Raw genomic sequence first — 13,580 nt, forward strand, 5'->3', positions numbered from 1 at the left:
AAAAAAAAAAAAAAAAAAAAAAAAAAGAAAGTAGAGGAGCAGGCCTCCCAGGCAGAGAAGAAAACCTGAGCAATCAGCAGCATGCATAGATAAGTTCTTATTGACTAGGAATGAGTGACAAAGTCAAACGTGACATTGAGGGGACTGGTGGTGTGAGTGTACATCCAGCTCCTATGACTGAAGTTAGTTTTCTGTTCCTCCTTGTTTCCCTTCAAAATGGAAATGTGTTTTCACTTTATATGAAAGGAAAAGAGATGTTTTGATAGATGACACTCCTAAAGAGATGTCAAGGCTTCATGAAACAACCTTGAATACCATCCAGTTCTCTTGATACCTTGTACACTGGTTTCCTTTCTTCCTTCATGTTAAATTACTATGGAGATTTGCATGAAAAGGAGATCTTTGTTTCTCAGAGTTCATCTGCTCCAGTAGCCATTTACTCCTCACTTCATTGTCACTCATCTTCTCAGCAAAGAGAGGGTGACAACTCTAAGTAGAGAATAGCGGCAAGGGCAGACGTACTCCCAAGGACCAAAGACTCTGTTGTCATGTAAATCAGCTCAGAAATAAAAGGGAAGAGAAGTACAGAGAATAGGTTTTAGAAGCAACTAAATAAAATGGTTTCCATGGGGGCAATAGTGGTTCTTTAATATGTATCAGTGTCACTGAGTTCTTTTTGCAACAGTAATTCATCATCATAAAGCCTATTTCCACGTAGCTTCTTGGGTATTGTATCCAGTGAGGGTACGCCTGTAAAAAAGCCATTGCTAATGGCTCTCTTGGTTTCAAAATGCTAGATTCATGCTAATGGAGAAGATGAGCAAAACAAAAGAGAATAGAGGCAAACAGAAAAATCACATTATTCACAAGGAAAACTTAAGTTGAGCTGTGGATCATAATAAGGACCTTCAATATTTAAAATGGAAATTTATTATCACACTAGCCCTATATGCCATGCACCAGCTCGGAAGCCCTATACGTTTTGTGGGAAACATATACATATGGACAAAAGGGTAAAGAATGAAATTTGATGCATTTCAACAAATTCTATCTGCACAACATGAATTTCATTATACTGAAGTGTGCAGCAAGGAAATATGTACAACAGACTGTAAGAAAATGTTTACTTATCTGTTTTAAAAGTGTTTAATGTGTTATGGTTAAGAGAAAAGAGTCTTTAAAAGTTGCTGTCAGCAGCTACTCATCTGACTGACAGATTCCTTACCAAAGCTAAAGGAGTGAGTAACCCTGGAAGCAGTTCATGCATGCAGGCAGCATAAGTGTTAAGTGAGCCCTGGGTAAATTTCACCCAATGAACTCCTTCTAATGGTAAACAACTTCACCACTGTATAGTTAAAAAAACCACTAAAGGAATCTAAAAGCTATTGAGGGGACAGAGGAAACTGAAAGGACAAGAGTAGACGCCCGCAAGGTATATAAGTCCCCCTTTGCTTCAAAAACCAGCTCGACTTCTCTCTGAGTCAAAGAATCTAGGCAAGATGGAAAACAAAGGCCATTATCTGACCTTCAGAGTCAGTGAAAGAGCAATGAGAAGAAATCAAAAACGAAGAAAAGTTTCTGTTTGCTGTTGTTTTGGTTCCTCCCATCTGCAGTCACTGCTCACTGCCTTGTGTAGCCTCGCACAGTGACTGGTGGTACTCACTAGGTAGATGAAGCTTGAAACAGGTGGGCACCAACCAGGTGCCTCCCAGAGTCATCTTGAAGTCAAAGGACTGCGAAATCAGTAGAAATCCGTTAAAGGATTCTTTCTTGGCTACTGTAAATTTATGCTGAGAGAGCCCCATAATTAGGTAAGAAAAAGTAGAGCAATGCCAGATTCATCTGAAACCTAGAATAGTTTGCTTCTACATCATCTGGCTTTGCTTCCATCACTAGTTTAGACCTCATAATCAAAAGACAATCAAACATTTTTGTGCCTCAAATCCAAAAGAACTGAAACTGAATTCATCTTCTTCCATCAAATTTGTTTCTCTCCCATGTTCTCTCCCTCGAGAACCATCACCTTCATCTGCCCAATCACCTGACCAGAAATCCTGAGAGTCATCCCTGAGGGTTCCTTCACACACAGTTACCAATTCTTGCTCCTCCTACTGCTTTAGAATCTCTTTTATAACTATCACCCCCCCACACACACACACACTCTGCTTCTGCCCTAGTTAAGGCCTTTACAGCTCATCTATACCACTGAAGTAACCAAATAACTTTTCTTTTAACCCCCAGATTTACTCCTATCCAATAAATCCTCCACACTGCTCCCAAGGGACTCATTTGCAAACGCCCATAGTCGCTTCTCCCTAGCTATAGTATAAAATGCAAAATCATCCTGATTTGGTCCTTATATGACAGTCCATCGTCATACCCTAGCCCACACGTGGGTCCTCGGCACCAGCCACGCTAAACTACAACTTGTTCCCTAAGCGTGGCCTGTTCTCTCTTGCCTCCCTGTGCTTCAAAACTGGTCCCCTGTCCTCCCCTTGGCCCACCCTATGTGCCCTTCAAGTCTCAGGTGAAGCGTGTTCTCCTCTGTGATGTACTCCCTGATGTAGTGTCAAGACTCTCCCTTTCATCATCTCATAATACCTTTGTGTTCAGCACTTCACACTGCTAAAAAAGAAACCCACTCAGGCTACAAACAAATGGATATTTGTTGTAAAATCAAGAGTATAAACGAGGAAGAGAGGCCCCATGGGAATGCCTGAATACCCACCAGCCAGGCCTCAGGAAGAGGGAGCACAGTTCAAAAAGAGAACAGCACTGAGGACCCAGGCAGCTCTTATGACTTATATCAGAAGTAAGAATATGTTAAGCCCTTTGTCCATGCCCTGTCATTATTATACCACAGAGTCTTCCAACTTCTGTTCCCATTATCAACTGTGTAACTTTTTCTACATGTTGAGTTCAAACTATTTGGAAGAGAAGATCGGATCAATGCGGTTAGGCATCATGATCTCTACTGAAGTGTTCTTTCCTATCACCCTCCCCCCACAGAGCACTGTCCAGCTTACAGGTGTGCTGTGTGGACCAGATTGAGTCAGCTGTGGCCAGAGTGGCGAGTCCACTGGGCAGCAGCATGGTAATCCATGGTGAAGGAAGCTCATAAAGGGACTGTGGGGTTGTGGCCTTCTGTGATGTGGCATGTCCACTATTCCTTGTATATAACTTACAAGGAACTTAACACATTGTGCTATACTCGCTTGCCTGACTGCATGACTATCTTCCAAAAAGACTGTGCTCTTTGTGAAAACCTTTATACTCTAAGCTCCAGGTTCACTGTAAGAATATAGTAGGTACACAATAAATATTTGCTAATAAATGAATGAACGAAGGGTACACTCACAAAAGTTTATTCAGTTAGTAATACTGTTCTAAGCATCTTGTTTTTATATCCCATTTAGCTGAAGCACGTTATCCAGATATGCACTGTACATCTCCTAGAAAACTGTTGAGCGGAAACTCCCTCAAATCATAGACACAAAAACTTCACACCAAGACAGCCGTTCTGGTGTGCCTAGAAGACCATGAAATTATAGAATATCAAGACTGGAGGGCTTCCCTGGTGGCACAGTGGTTAAGAATCTGCCTGCCAATGCAGGAGACACAAGTTCAAGCCCCGGTCCGGAAAGATCCCACATGCTGCGGAGCAACTAAGCCCGTGTGCCACAACTACTCAGTCTGTGCTCTACAGCCCGCGAGCCACAACTACTGAGCCCGCGTGCCTAGAGCCCGTGCTCTGCAACAAGAGAAGCCACTGCAATGAGAAGCCCACGCACCGCAACAAAGAGTAGCCCCAGCTCACCGCGGCTAGAGAAAGCCCGCGTGCAGCAACAAAAAGACCCAACGCAGCCAAAAAACAAACAAGAAAGACTGGAAGGGATCTGCAGATCATGGTCTTGATCCTCTCTCTATCAGGACACACGCAACAGGTACTGTTTATATGAGTAATACACTTTTCCAAAGGTAAAGGGGACCATAAGCTCTGTTCAGTTGTATGTAAAATACAGGTCCACTTCCTTCTTTCCCATAGATCCACTTCTCAGTTGAGACACTCGATAACATGTTGAGATTAGGAAATCTAAGCCTTCAGAAGAGAAATTGGTTGCTCAAGGTCACACAGCTGCCTAATGGCAAAGCCAGATTTCTCCTCATCAGTCCAATGTTCTTTTCTAGTTCTCTGTTTAGCATTCCTCAGTCCCAAAGGCCCAAACTAAGTTTTAACCTAATACTTAAACCTAAACGTCTGCCTTAATCATTTGCCGCCAGAGGCAAGAGCAAACCTAAATCCACATAAATAGAGAATTCAGCAAACTGTTTTTAAGGGAAAACAACCATTTGCATATAATGGAGAGGCAAGGGCAAGAGCAGGGACACAGGAAAAACTACAACTCTAAGAAATTCTTCTGTATTTCAGTGAATGGTCATTCAGTAAACTGACTTTTGACATATTGACCTACAACCAGTACCTAAATACATGGCTGTATAAACATAGTTGCGGGCTAACTCAGAAGTCTCATGTAAGCCATTATCTGTTCATATAAAATTGTGCATGATATAAAGTACAATAATTGTTCTTTCCTAACCTAGTTAATGTTTGGTTGTTTTGTAATTTTAAAAATACCAGATACCCAATTAATTTAAGCCCATTGTTTTCCAGGCTTTTAAGTTACAAATTAGCAAATTTCTTCTATACATACACTTAGCATATCTCTGGTAATTGAGAACAGAACCTGGAGCCTTACTAATAGCAAGCATATGAAGGAGAATATGAAATGTTGATTACATTCATGGATTAAAACAAAAATCTGTGGTGTGTGAAGTGTTTGGTATTTAAACCAAGAGCTTATGAAGATCAACATCAAAAGAAAATTTAAATTAATTACTATGGATTATATGTTTACAGAATCCAGAGTAAGAGAACAAGAAAATGCAACTGAGGACTAAAAATGACCAAAATATTGGCCTACACTCCATTTAAAATACATACTTCATTTTGCACTAATCTTACAGTTACTACCTTCTTAAATCACCAAGCTAAAAGCCAAATTTATACTACTTTTCACTGTGTGAGTACACATATGTATTAAGTATAAATATACATGAATGCAAAGGAAATAATCAAATTAAGAAAAAGAAAAGAAAGAAAATGAACCCAGACTCTCTTCCATTCACTCTTACTTACACCGTTTTGGGAAATCCAGTTCCATCCAAATCTCCCTCGTTTCTCCAGGAAAGTACCTGCAATAGAGAGCACAGAATTCAGTGGCAACCAACCTGGGCCTTTCTGCTATTTCTGCTTCACTCTTTCACATCCGGTTATCACTCTTAAAACTCTGCCTTTTTGGTTGTTGTTGCCGTTATTGCTCTTTCTCTTCTAGAAAGGTCATTTCTAAGAGCAAGCTCCTATTTTTCTGCTCTCCAGGCCACTGACTTAGTTATCTCTTTAGAGAATCTGGAGGAATTCCTTCACACCAGGAAACACTTATGCTACTAGGCCTCACCCACACTCCTCCCCAGGCTGAAGATGGGATTTTTTTGAATTTATTGGGACTGTCACACAATTTCTGGACACTGACTCTGACTTCTCAGAGGTAGCCACTTACCCTCTACCCCCAAAAGAGGAAATTATCCAAAAATCGTGCCTACTTGTACTAAGGTTTCCAGATAAAATACATGTTTCCGTTAAACTTGAATTTTAGATAAACAATGACTACTTTCTTAATATAGGTATATTCCATGCAATATTTGGAACTTACCTGTAATTCAAATTTAACTGGGAAACCTGTATTTTTATTTGGTAAATCTAGCAATCATAACTTGTAGCCCTCCTTCCTTTTGAAAGATTCTATTTCATTTTCTCCTCTAGGTTTTTCTCACTTTTGAGTAGCAGTTCAGTCCTATGCTCCTTATTGTTTTATATTTCTTTGAGGGATTTCCTATGCCAGATACAAGTGTACACACATGAGTACATATGACCATATATGTGTAGTCAGAAAAGTTTGATGTTGATAACTACAATAACATAGGGCTAAAGTATAAGTCTACTGCCAAGCCTCCCTCAAGGGCTTTCTGATAATTTTCCATGTCATCCAACAGAAATTCAAAACAGTCCTTCATTCTCTAATTTATGCCAACACGGCTCTTAAAAAGATGGTGTTAGGGAGAGGGCCTTCTTTGGTAAGGCTTTACTGCGTCATCTGAATTGGTAGCCAGATCCATACATAAGTTGTCAACTGGTAAACAGAAATTGCTCAGATTTTGACTTGGCATAGAAGAGTCCCAAACCAAATACTCTGTTGTAACATTTGACCTGTCTAAAACTGTACACATTTTGTCAACACCCTAAGCGTAGGAAAGAAGAGAAGCCAATAATTTCTGTCTCTCTCAATCATCTTTATTTTTCCCTTATGCTTTCTCTATTTGCATTGAAGATAAAAGAACAGAGAAGAGCCAGAAAGAAAACGCTATGTCGTGCACATACACACAAACACATTTCAACTTTTAAGAAAAAAAAAAAAATATATATATATATATATATATTGGAAAGTATACATTGAAATGGTAGTTCATCCAAAATAATAAGTAAATCATGGATTCTCTTGGCGAATGTATGGATGAAAATGATTTCCTAAAAAACAAATTCTATTTCTTAGTTATCCTGATGACATATCCTGAAAGCCAGAAGCCAACATGCCTGCTTTTTCTTTCTTCTAAAGACCCAAGATGCCCCAAGATGATGGCTCCTGTGGTGGGAGTTGCTTCCATTGCTAGGTTTCCTGTGGCCAGAATTGTAGGGAAGTTATTCAGGAAAGGAAGGAAAGGTGACTCACTTCCCTATTTGCTCCTAAAAAACACTAAAATACCTAAGCACCTAATGGGTAAAGAGGACACACTTGCAAAATGTCCCAGAGAGTGATGTCCTTTAACACTCTAGGATGTTGCATTTCTTAGATTTAATCTAATTCTTATGGGAGTGGTGACTTAAGAGAATACTATCCATATATACAGAGAATATAAATATCAGACATGATATTTTGACTTGGCATAGAAGAGTCCCAAACTAAATACTCTGTTATAACATTTGACCTGTCTAAAACTGTACACATTTTGTCAACACTCTAAGTGTAGGAAAGAAGAGAAGCCAAAATCAGGCATGTCAAACTCAAGCATGTGAGAAATAATCAACAGTATTATAAAGCAACTTAATTTACATTCATGTTGTCATCCCCATAAGCCAGTGGGAAACTTACGGTCTATGACAAAATTTAGAGATGCTCTAGGCAGCACCAAGGGGTCAGGAAGCTGTGGTTAACTACAGTATCTATTAAACAAGTTAGTTGGTCTGGTGTACACAGATTATCACCAAGATGTCTGGTGAACCTCTCAGCCTGGCCTTTCCAAGTCCATCAACCCTCTGATGATTTCTACCATCCTTAGAAAGCTTTGCAAAGTTTCCTTTTGTCTCGCCAACCTAGATGCCCCAGGAAGCCTCTGCTCTCTAAGATCTAGCCATATGCTGACAAAAACCTGAGCAGGTCCACTGTGTTCTTGGGGCCACATACCCCCCTCTCTCCTTCTCTAAGGAAATGCTAAAGATACATCAGAGAGAATTCATTTCCAGCTCATGATTCTTTAAGATAATTATTTTATAACCAGTAATTGCCATCCATTTAAGCCCTTAAGATGTACAGAATATTTATATTGTTTGTCCTGCCACAGGCCTCCCTGAGGTTAGAGACTACACAACCACTACCTACAGGAAGGAGGAAGTAATGGGAATGAGGGGGAAATACAGAGGGAAAAATCTCACAGACTAATATCTCAAAATATCATAGAACCGATATCTAAGTTCAAGCTCAACTAAGAGTTCCTCATTTTAAAAGTCAGAAAACAAGCCATTAGTGGTGTAAAGTCAAAGCTTTTGTTTCTATGTCTTTTTAAGATGTTTGACCTCAAAACACTTCATTGTAGAGAACATTGTTGAAGAGTCGGAGGTTGACTAAAGGATGAATTTCAGGAACACACAAGGATAGGATGTCTATAGTGTTTTCATAAGGTGATGATATTAAAACATAAAAGAAAAATATATCAAAATATAGTGTGACATAATAAATCAAAATTAAATGCAGAACTGCCTGTCTTTATAGGTACTGGTGAGTAGATTTGCATTTTCTTTTCTGTTAAGGATGGAAACAATGGTGGATATGAAAGAAGCATCTCATTCTTTACATTCTGGCAGATTTACAAACCAATAAGCATCACATCAATGATCTTTTTTTTTTTTTTTAACCTAATATCTGGCTTTTATTTTTTTCTTAAAGAAATATTATTAGTTTAAAAAAGAGAGTTCCAAGAAATTTAAAAGGATTCCCAGTAATGATTATTTCTGAGATCTATCAGATTTGAAACATAATTATAAAAAGCTAAAACCAAAGTATACATTCCTACTTTTTCCTTTTAAAAAAAATTCAGACGATGTGTCACATCAAGAAAGTTCAGCAGGTTACCAGGGCCACAGCCTTAGTCATCCTCGGAATCACTGTCCCTCCTGGTGGGGATGGAGTATTGCACGGAGGAAAGCAGCACATCTTCTATGAGTTTCTTAGGGTTTTCTTCCAGGCTTGTCTTGATTGCTCCAGACTCAGACAATTTCCACTCCAACTCGTCCATTGTCAGGTTCGTGCCACCAAACACCAGAGGTCCAATAAATTCAGCCTTGATATCACCTTCAAGGCACACAAACGTCGTGGGCAGATTCCTATCAGGATAACTGGGTATGCAGGTTGTTGAAATGGCTTTGATAAATTTGACATCAGGAAACCTCCTGGCAGGTCCACTGAAGTGCTGATTCATCAGAGAACAGAGGGGAATCCCTTGTTTGTAAAGGTGCAGGATGACCCACAAGCCCTCACCAGCTTTGTTAACTTTTTTTTTTTTTTGCGGTATGCGGGCCTCTCACTGTTGTGGCCTCTCCCGTTGCGGAGCACAGGCTCCAGACGCGCAGGCTCAGCGGCCATGGCTCACAGGCCCAGCTGCTCCGCGGCATGTGGGATCTTCCCGGACAGGGGCACGAACCCGTGTCCCCTGCATCAGCGGGCAGACTCTCAACCACTGTGCCACCAGGGAAGCCCCTGTTAACTTCTTGAACATAATCGTTTCCTGAGATTTCCAAAACTTCTCCAAATTTATTCTTCAGTTGGGTTGCTTTCCACTCGGCCAGTCTCTGCTGCCTGTACTTTTCAATCGCACGTTCATCTTCCTCACTAAATTCCTCTTCGTTATCCTCCAGTTCTTCCAAAGTCATGTCTTCATACGTTTTCACAATGGACTGCTGAAGGACCCGCTCTTCTGCCTCCTTCTCCAGATCTTTCAAACTTCCCTCGGAGGGCAAGATGCCTCTTTTGCGTAAGATGTCTTTCCACTCGGTGTCTGCGTTGGAGTCCTGCATTTTCTCACGAGTCGCTCGATCCCAGCCGGCAGCCGCCACTCTGCCCCTCAGCTTTCCTCCGCGCATGCGCGCAGCCGCCGACCCGCTTCTTCCCAATTATCTTTTTATTGTACACACCCTGGTGAATTTTTATTCCAAGAGACATAGCTCTTTTGAATCTAATATAAGAGTCAGCCAAGCAAATCAAGTTGGGCAGGATAAGCAGTAGATTTTTGAAGTGTGAGGTGTTTTCCACTTTCATGAAAATAGAGAAGTGGACTTCACTTTATAAATAGCTTTAGTTTGGCTACCCATGACAACAGTTTTCCAAAGAGTAGTTCCAGGAGGCGATTTGCAGAGGAAGGAATGTGACTAAGTAGTCTGGTTCCGGATGTGTAGGTGGACAGCAGTGACACAGAAGGCTTCTGACTGGCCCTGAAGGACTACCTAGTGTAATATACCAATCCAACGACCGGATTCTAAGATCACCTAGCAAATGGACCATTTCAAAGGTACACTCCCCTGACATGCTTTGCTGAAAATATCAATAGCTTGTTTTTGCCTAAGCTACAGCCATACCAGAATATAAAAGGATGAGATTAAACTCCACATAAGGAGTAGGAAAAAGAAAACTGAAAATGAAGAAACTTAAAAGAATGAAGAATGAAAAAAAAAAGATTTCACGAACCTCAATTAGGATAAAGAGTGAGCCTAAAAGAAGAAGGGTAGAGTAGTTTAGAAAGAACTGTTTAAATCTCAAGTAGGCCTCGGGCTTATAGCTCTTTAGTAAAGAACAATGCAACCCTGGCAGCAGAAAGCTCAAAATGACCTCATGGGCCTCTCGGATTACTCCATGATTCAAGAGTCATGTGTGTCTGGTGTGTGTCCACCAAGGCTGGAGCGCACGTGATGGGACAACCAGCAAAGAATTTCCTGGTACCACATGTGAGTTAGGCAGAGCATGTTTGAAGATAATGATCCTCTATTTTTAAAATGTGAGATTTAATGTGCCTCCTAATCCTACTTTGGAAGTCTGCTTCTTTATTCATACCAGCATGTTTATTTTAATTTTGGTATATTTTAGAAAAATGACAATATTCCAAGGAAATAAAGAAAGAAAAATTGAGTCAGAAGAGTTTCTGTTCATTTGCTGAAGCTTCTGGAGAGGAAAACAGGAATAGAGTTAGTGATTCATGTAGGCAAATAATACTTGATTAGCATAAAAGTGGTGTTTTTTTCCAAATAATGTCAAGATGTCTTTTGTACTAAACAACTCCACAGGGCAATTTGACATTTCCTTAGTGGCCTGCAGGTTAATTCACACTCTCCTTGGTCACCAGGAAAGTAGGATCAAGTAGGGGCTATGCTCTGCCTTTCTGTGTAACCCCCTACATACCTATAGTGGCATTCCAACCACTTCCTGTATCCAGTTTTATCTCCCTCCAAACTTTTCTTCACCTTGCAACCAGAGTGCTCTTTCAAAAATGCAAACCTAATAAATGCCAAAGGCATGATCATGAAAGAAATAATTGATAAGCTGGACTTTATTAAACTTTAAAACTTTAGTTCTACGAGAGATAACTGCAAAAAAAAAAAATGAGAAGACAAGACACAGACTGGGAGAAAATATTTTGCAAAAGACATCTTATAAAGGACAATCATCCCAAATAACTCTTAACGCAAAAGGAACTCTTAAAATTCAACAAAAATAAAACAAACAACCTGATTTAAACATGGACCAAAATCCTGAACAGATACCTCACCAAAGAAGATATACAGATGGCAAATCAGCATATGAAAAGATGCTCGACGTCATCCGTCATCAGGGAAAGGCAAATTAAAACCACGAGATACCACCACACAACTATTAAAAAGACCAAAACCCAAAACATTGACAACACCAAATGCTGGGGAGGATGTGATGCAAGACCTCTCATTCACTGCTGGTGGGAACACAAAATAGTACAAAAACTTTAGAAATTAGTTTGGCAGTTTCTTACAAAACTAAACATACTCTTATCATACAATCCAGCTCCTTGGTATTAATCCAAAGAAGTTGAAAACATGTCCACACAAAAACTGCACATGGATGTTCACAGCAGCTTTATTCATAATTGCCAAAACTTGGAAGCAATCGAGAAGTCCTTCATCTGAATGGATGAACTGTGGTACATCCAGACAATGGAATATTACTCACCTTTAAAAAGAAATGAGCTATCTAGTCATGGGAAGACATGAAAAAACTTTAAACGCACACATTACTAAGTGAAAGAGGCCAATGTGAAAATGCTGCATACTATATTATTCCAACTACATGACATTCTGAAAAGGCAAAACTATACAGACAGTAAAAATATCAGTGTGTGTCAGGTTAGGGGTGGGGGAGAGAAGAATAGGTAGAACACAAAGAATGTTTAGGGCAGTGAAAATATTCTGTATGATAACATAATGTTGTATACATGTCATTATACATTTGTCCAAACCCATAAAACCTACAACACCAAGAGTGTACCTTAATGTTAACTATAGACTTAGGGTGAATATAATGTGTTCATGTAGGTTCATCAGTCATAACAAATGTACCACTCTGGAGGGAGGATGTTGATAATATGGGAAGCTATACATATACCCACTGCTGTAGCAGCCAGGGATACATAGGAAATCTCTGTACCTTTCCGATAAACTTTGCTGTGAACCTAAAACGTCTCTAAAAAATAAATAAATAAAACTTTAATAACAACAACAAAAATTGCAAACCTAATCAGATCACCCATTGCTAGCTTAATAAAATGACTTTTCCATGACTCTTAGCATGAAATCCACTATATGTAACACGATTTAGGTCCAAGACCTACTTCCTCAGGCTCACACTGTCCTTCTCTGTGCACTGTGCCTCAAACTCACCTTTTTGTCCCTCAGATTTCATCATAATTTTATATATGTATTTGTCCAAGAATGTGTTATTTTAATATATGCGTTTGCCGCCAGTCTTAAGATCATATATTCCTATTTATTAAGCTACTTGGAAGCAGAACAAAAATTTGATCCTAGGTTTCCTGCCTTCAACACCATTACACTTTTCACTCCACCTTCTCTCCTTAAGTTTCTCTATCTCAATTCCGAAACATTGTGACTCTCAAGACATACTATCCAGATGAATTTCCCCAGGTTCTCAGCCCTCTCTTTTATTTACCCTGATTTTCTCACTTTTTCACCAAGGAGGCTATTCCCCACCTCCCTATCATTGCCCATGATCCTCCCATAACTTGGAACATTATGGATTTTCCAAGGTTAACCTGACACTTCACTTCTCTTCCAAGCCTTCATTGTTCTCTTCTCTGAATTTTTATAGCACATTTGCTCAATTTGACACAGTACTACATTAGAGTTTTGCATAAATATTTATTATTCTAACTTTTCATCTCTATTGGAAGCTACTTAAAGATGGAATCCATGAAGTCTCACGCTTCTGTACACCCCACTGGTCCTAGCACAGTGCTGAGTAGTACATGATTGGCTGATTTCATGAGAAGCCTTTCCAGAGGTGACCCAGCTCTTATCAGGTCACATCCCAAGGGGCAAAGCTTCCTAAATCTCAGGCAAATCTTCTGCCTCCCTAAAAAAGATTTTTCTTTTCACACTACATTGTCCATGTGAATTCCCCCTGAGTTCAAAAGAGAAGACACAATCAGCATGCTGGGCTTTCCGGGGTTTCTTCTGAGCAAAACCTTTCTGGATTTTGAGCTCCACAGTATATCTTGCCGAGAGGTCAAATAATAGAAAAAAGAGAAGAAACGACATTGTTAAGGAATCTGACAAAATTTTACATATGCCAGCTGTGAAAACAGTACATGCTGCCTTTTAAGGGATATACATCTGAGTACACTCCTTGCAATGGTGCTGGATCATCACGATAATACAACTTCATGACTGGTTCAAATGTATCTTAAGTGTCTGTTCTATAGATTTTTAAAAATATAACTCAAGTTCCTCTAGTTCTCATCAACAATGATAATGTAGTCTCCAAATGATTATCTCCATAAGAATTATTCTTATAGAAAAGTATCTTAAATTTCTTCCTTTTTCCCCAACAATAAATAGACTAACAGTTCAAAACCTCAAGGGTCTGGCTGCAATT

General features: G+C 39.6%; 1 protein-coding gene across 1 annotated transcript; it reads right to left on the bottom strand.

The window, feature by feature from the left end:
• Positions 1–8,209: 8,209 nt before the first annotated feature.
• LOC113618731 (phosducin-like protein 3) lies at positions 8,210–9,465 on the bottom strand. The gene is made up of 2 exons (XM_027102835.1): positions 9,145–9,465; positions 8,210–8,930 (listed from the first exon to the last, which is right to left on the bottom strand). The coding sequence occupies exons 1-2, from the start codon at positions 9,461–9,463 to the stop codon at positions 8,536–8,538; spliced, it is 714 nt and encodes a 237-aa protein (XP_026958636.1). The 5' UTR covers positions 9,464–9,465; the 3' UTR covers positions 8,210–8,535.
• Positions 9,466–13,580: the final 4,115 nt, after the last annotated feature.

The sequence above is a fragment of the Aethalodelphis obliquidens genome, unplaced genomic scaffold, assembly GCF_003676395.1.
Source record: "Aethalodelphis obliquidens isolate GAN/ISIS:26980383/991018 unplaced genomic scaffold, ASM367639v1 scaffold6, whole genome shotgun sequence".
NCBI classification, from domain to species: domain Eukaryota; kingdom Metazoa; phylum Chordata; class Mammalia; order Artiodactyla; family Delphinidae; genus Aethalodelphis; species Aethalodelphis obliquidens.

What these genes read in the sequence shown, in the direction of transcription:
- LOC113618731 (XM_027102835.1), bottom strand. Translation starts at nt 9,463, where the DNA reads ATGCAGGACTCCAACGCAGACACCGAGTGGAAAGACATCTTACGCAAA. An exon ending in TGTTCAAGAAGTTAACAGGG is followed by an intron (nt 8,931 to 9,144) that starts GCTTCCCTGGTG and finishes AAGTTAACAAAG; the next exon opens with CTGGTGAGGGCTTGTGGGTC.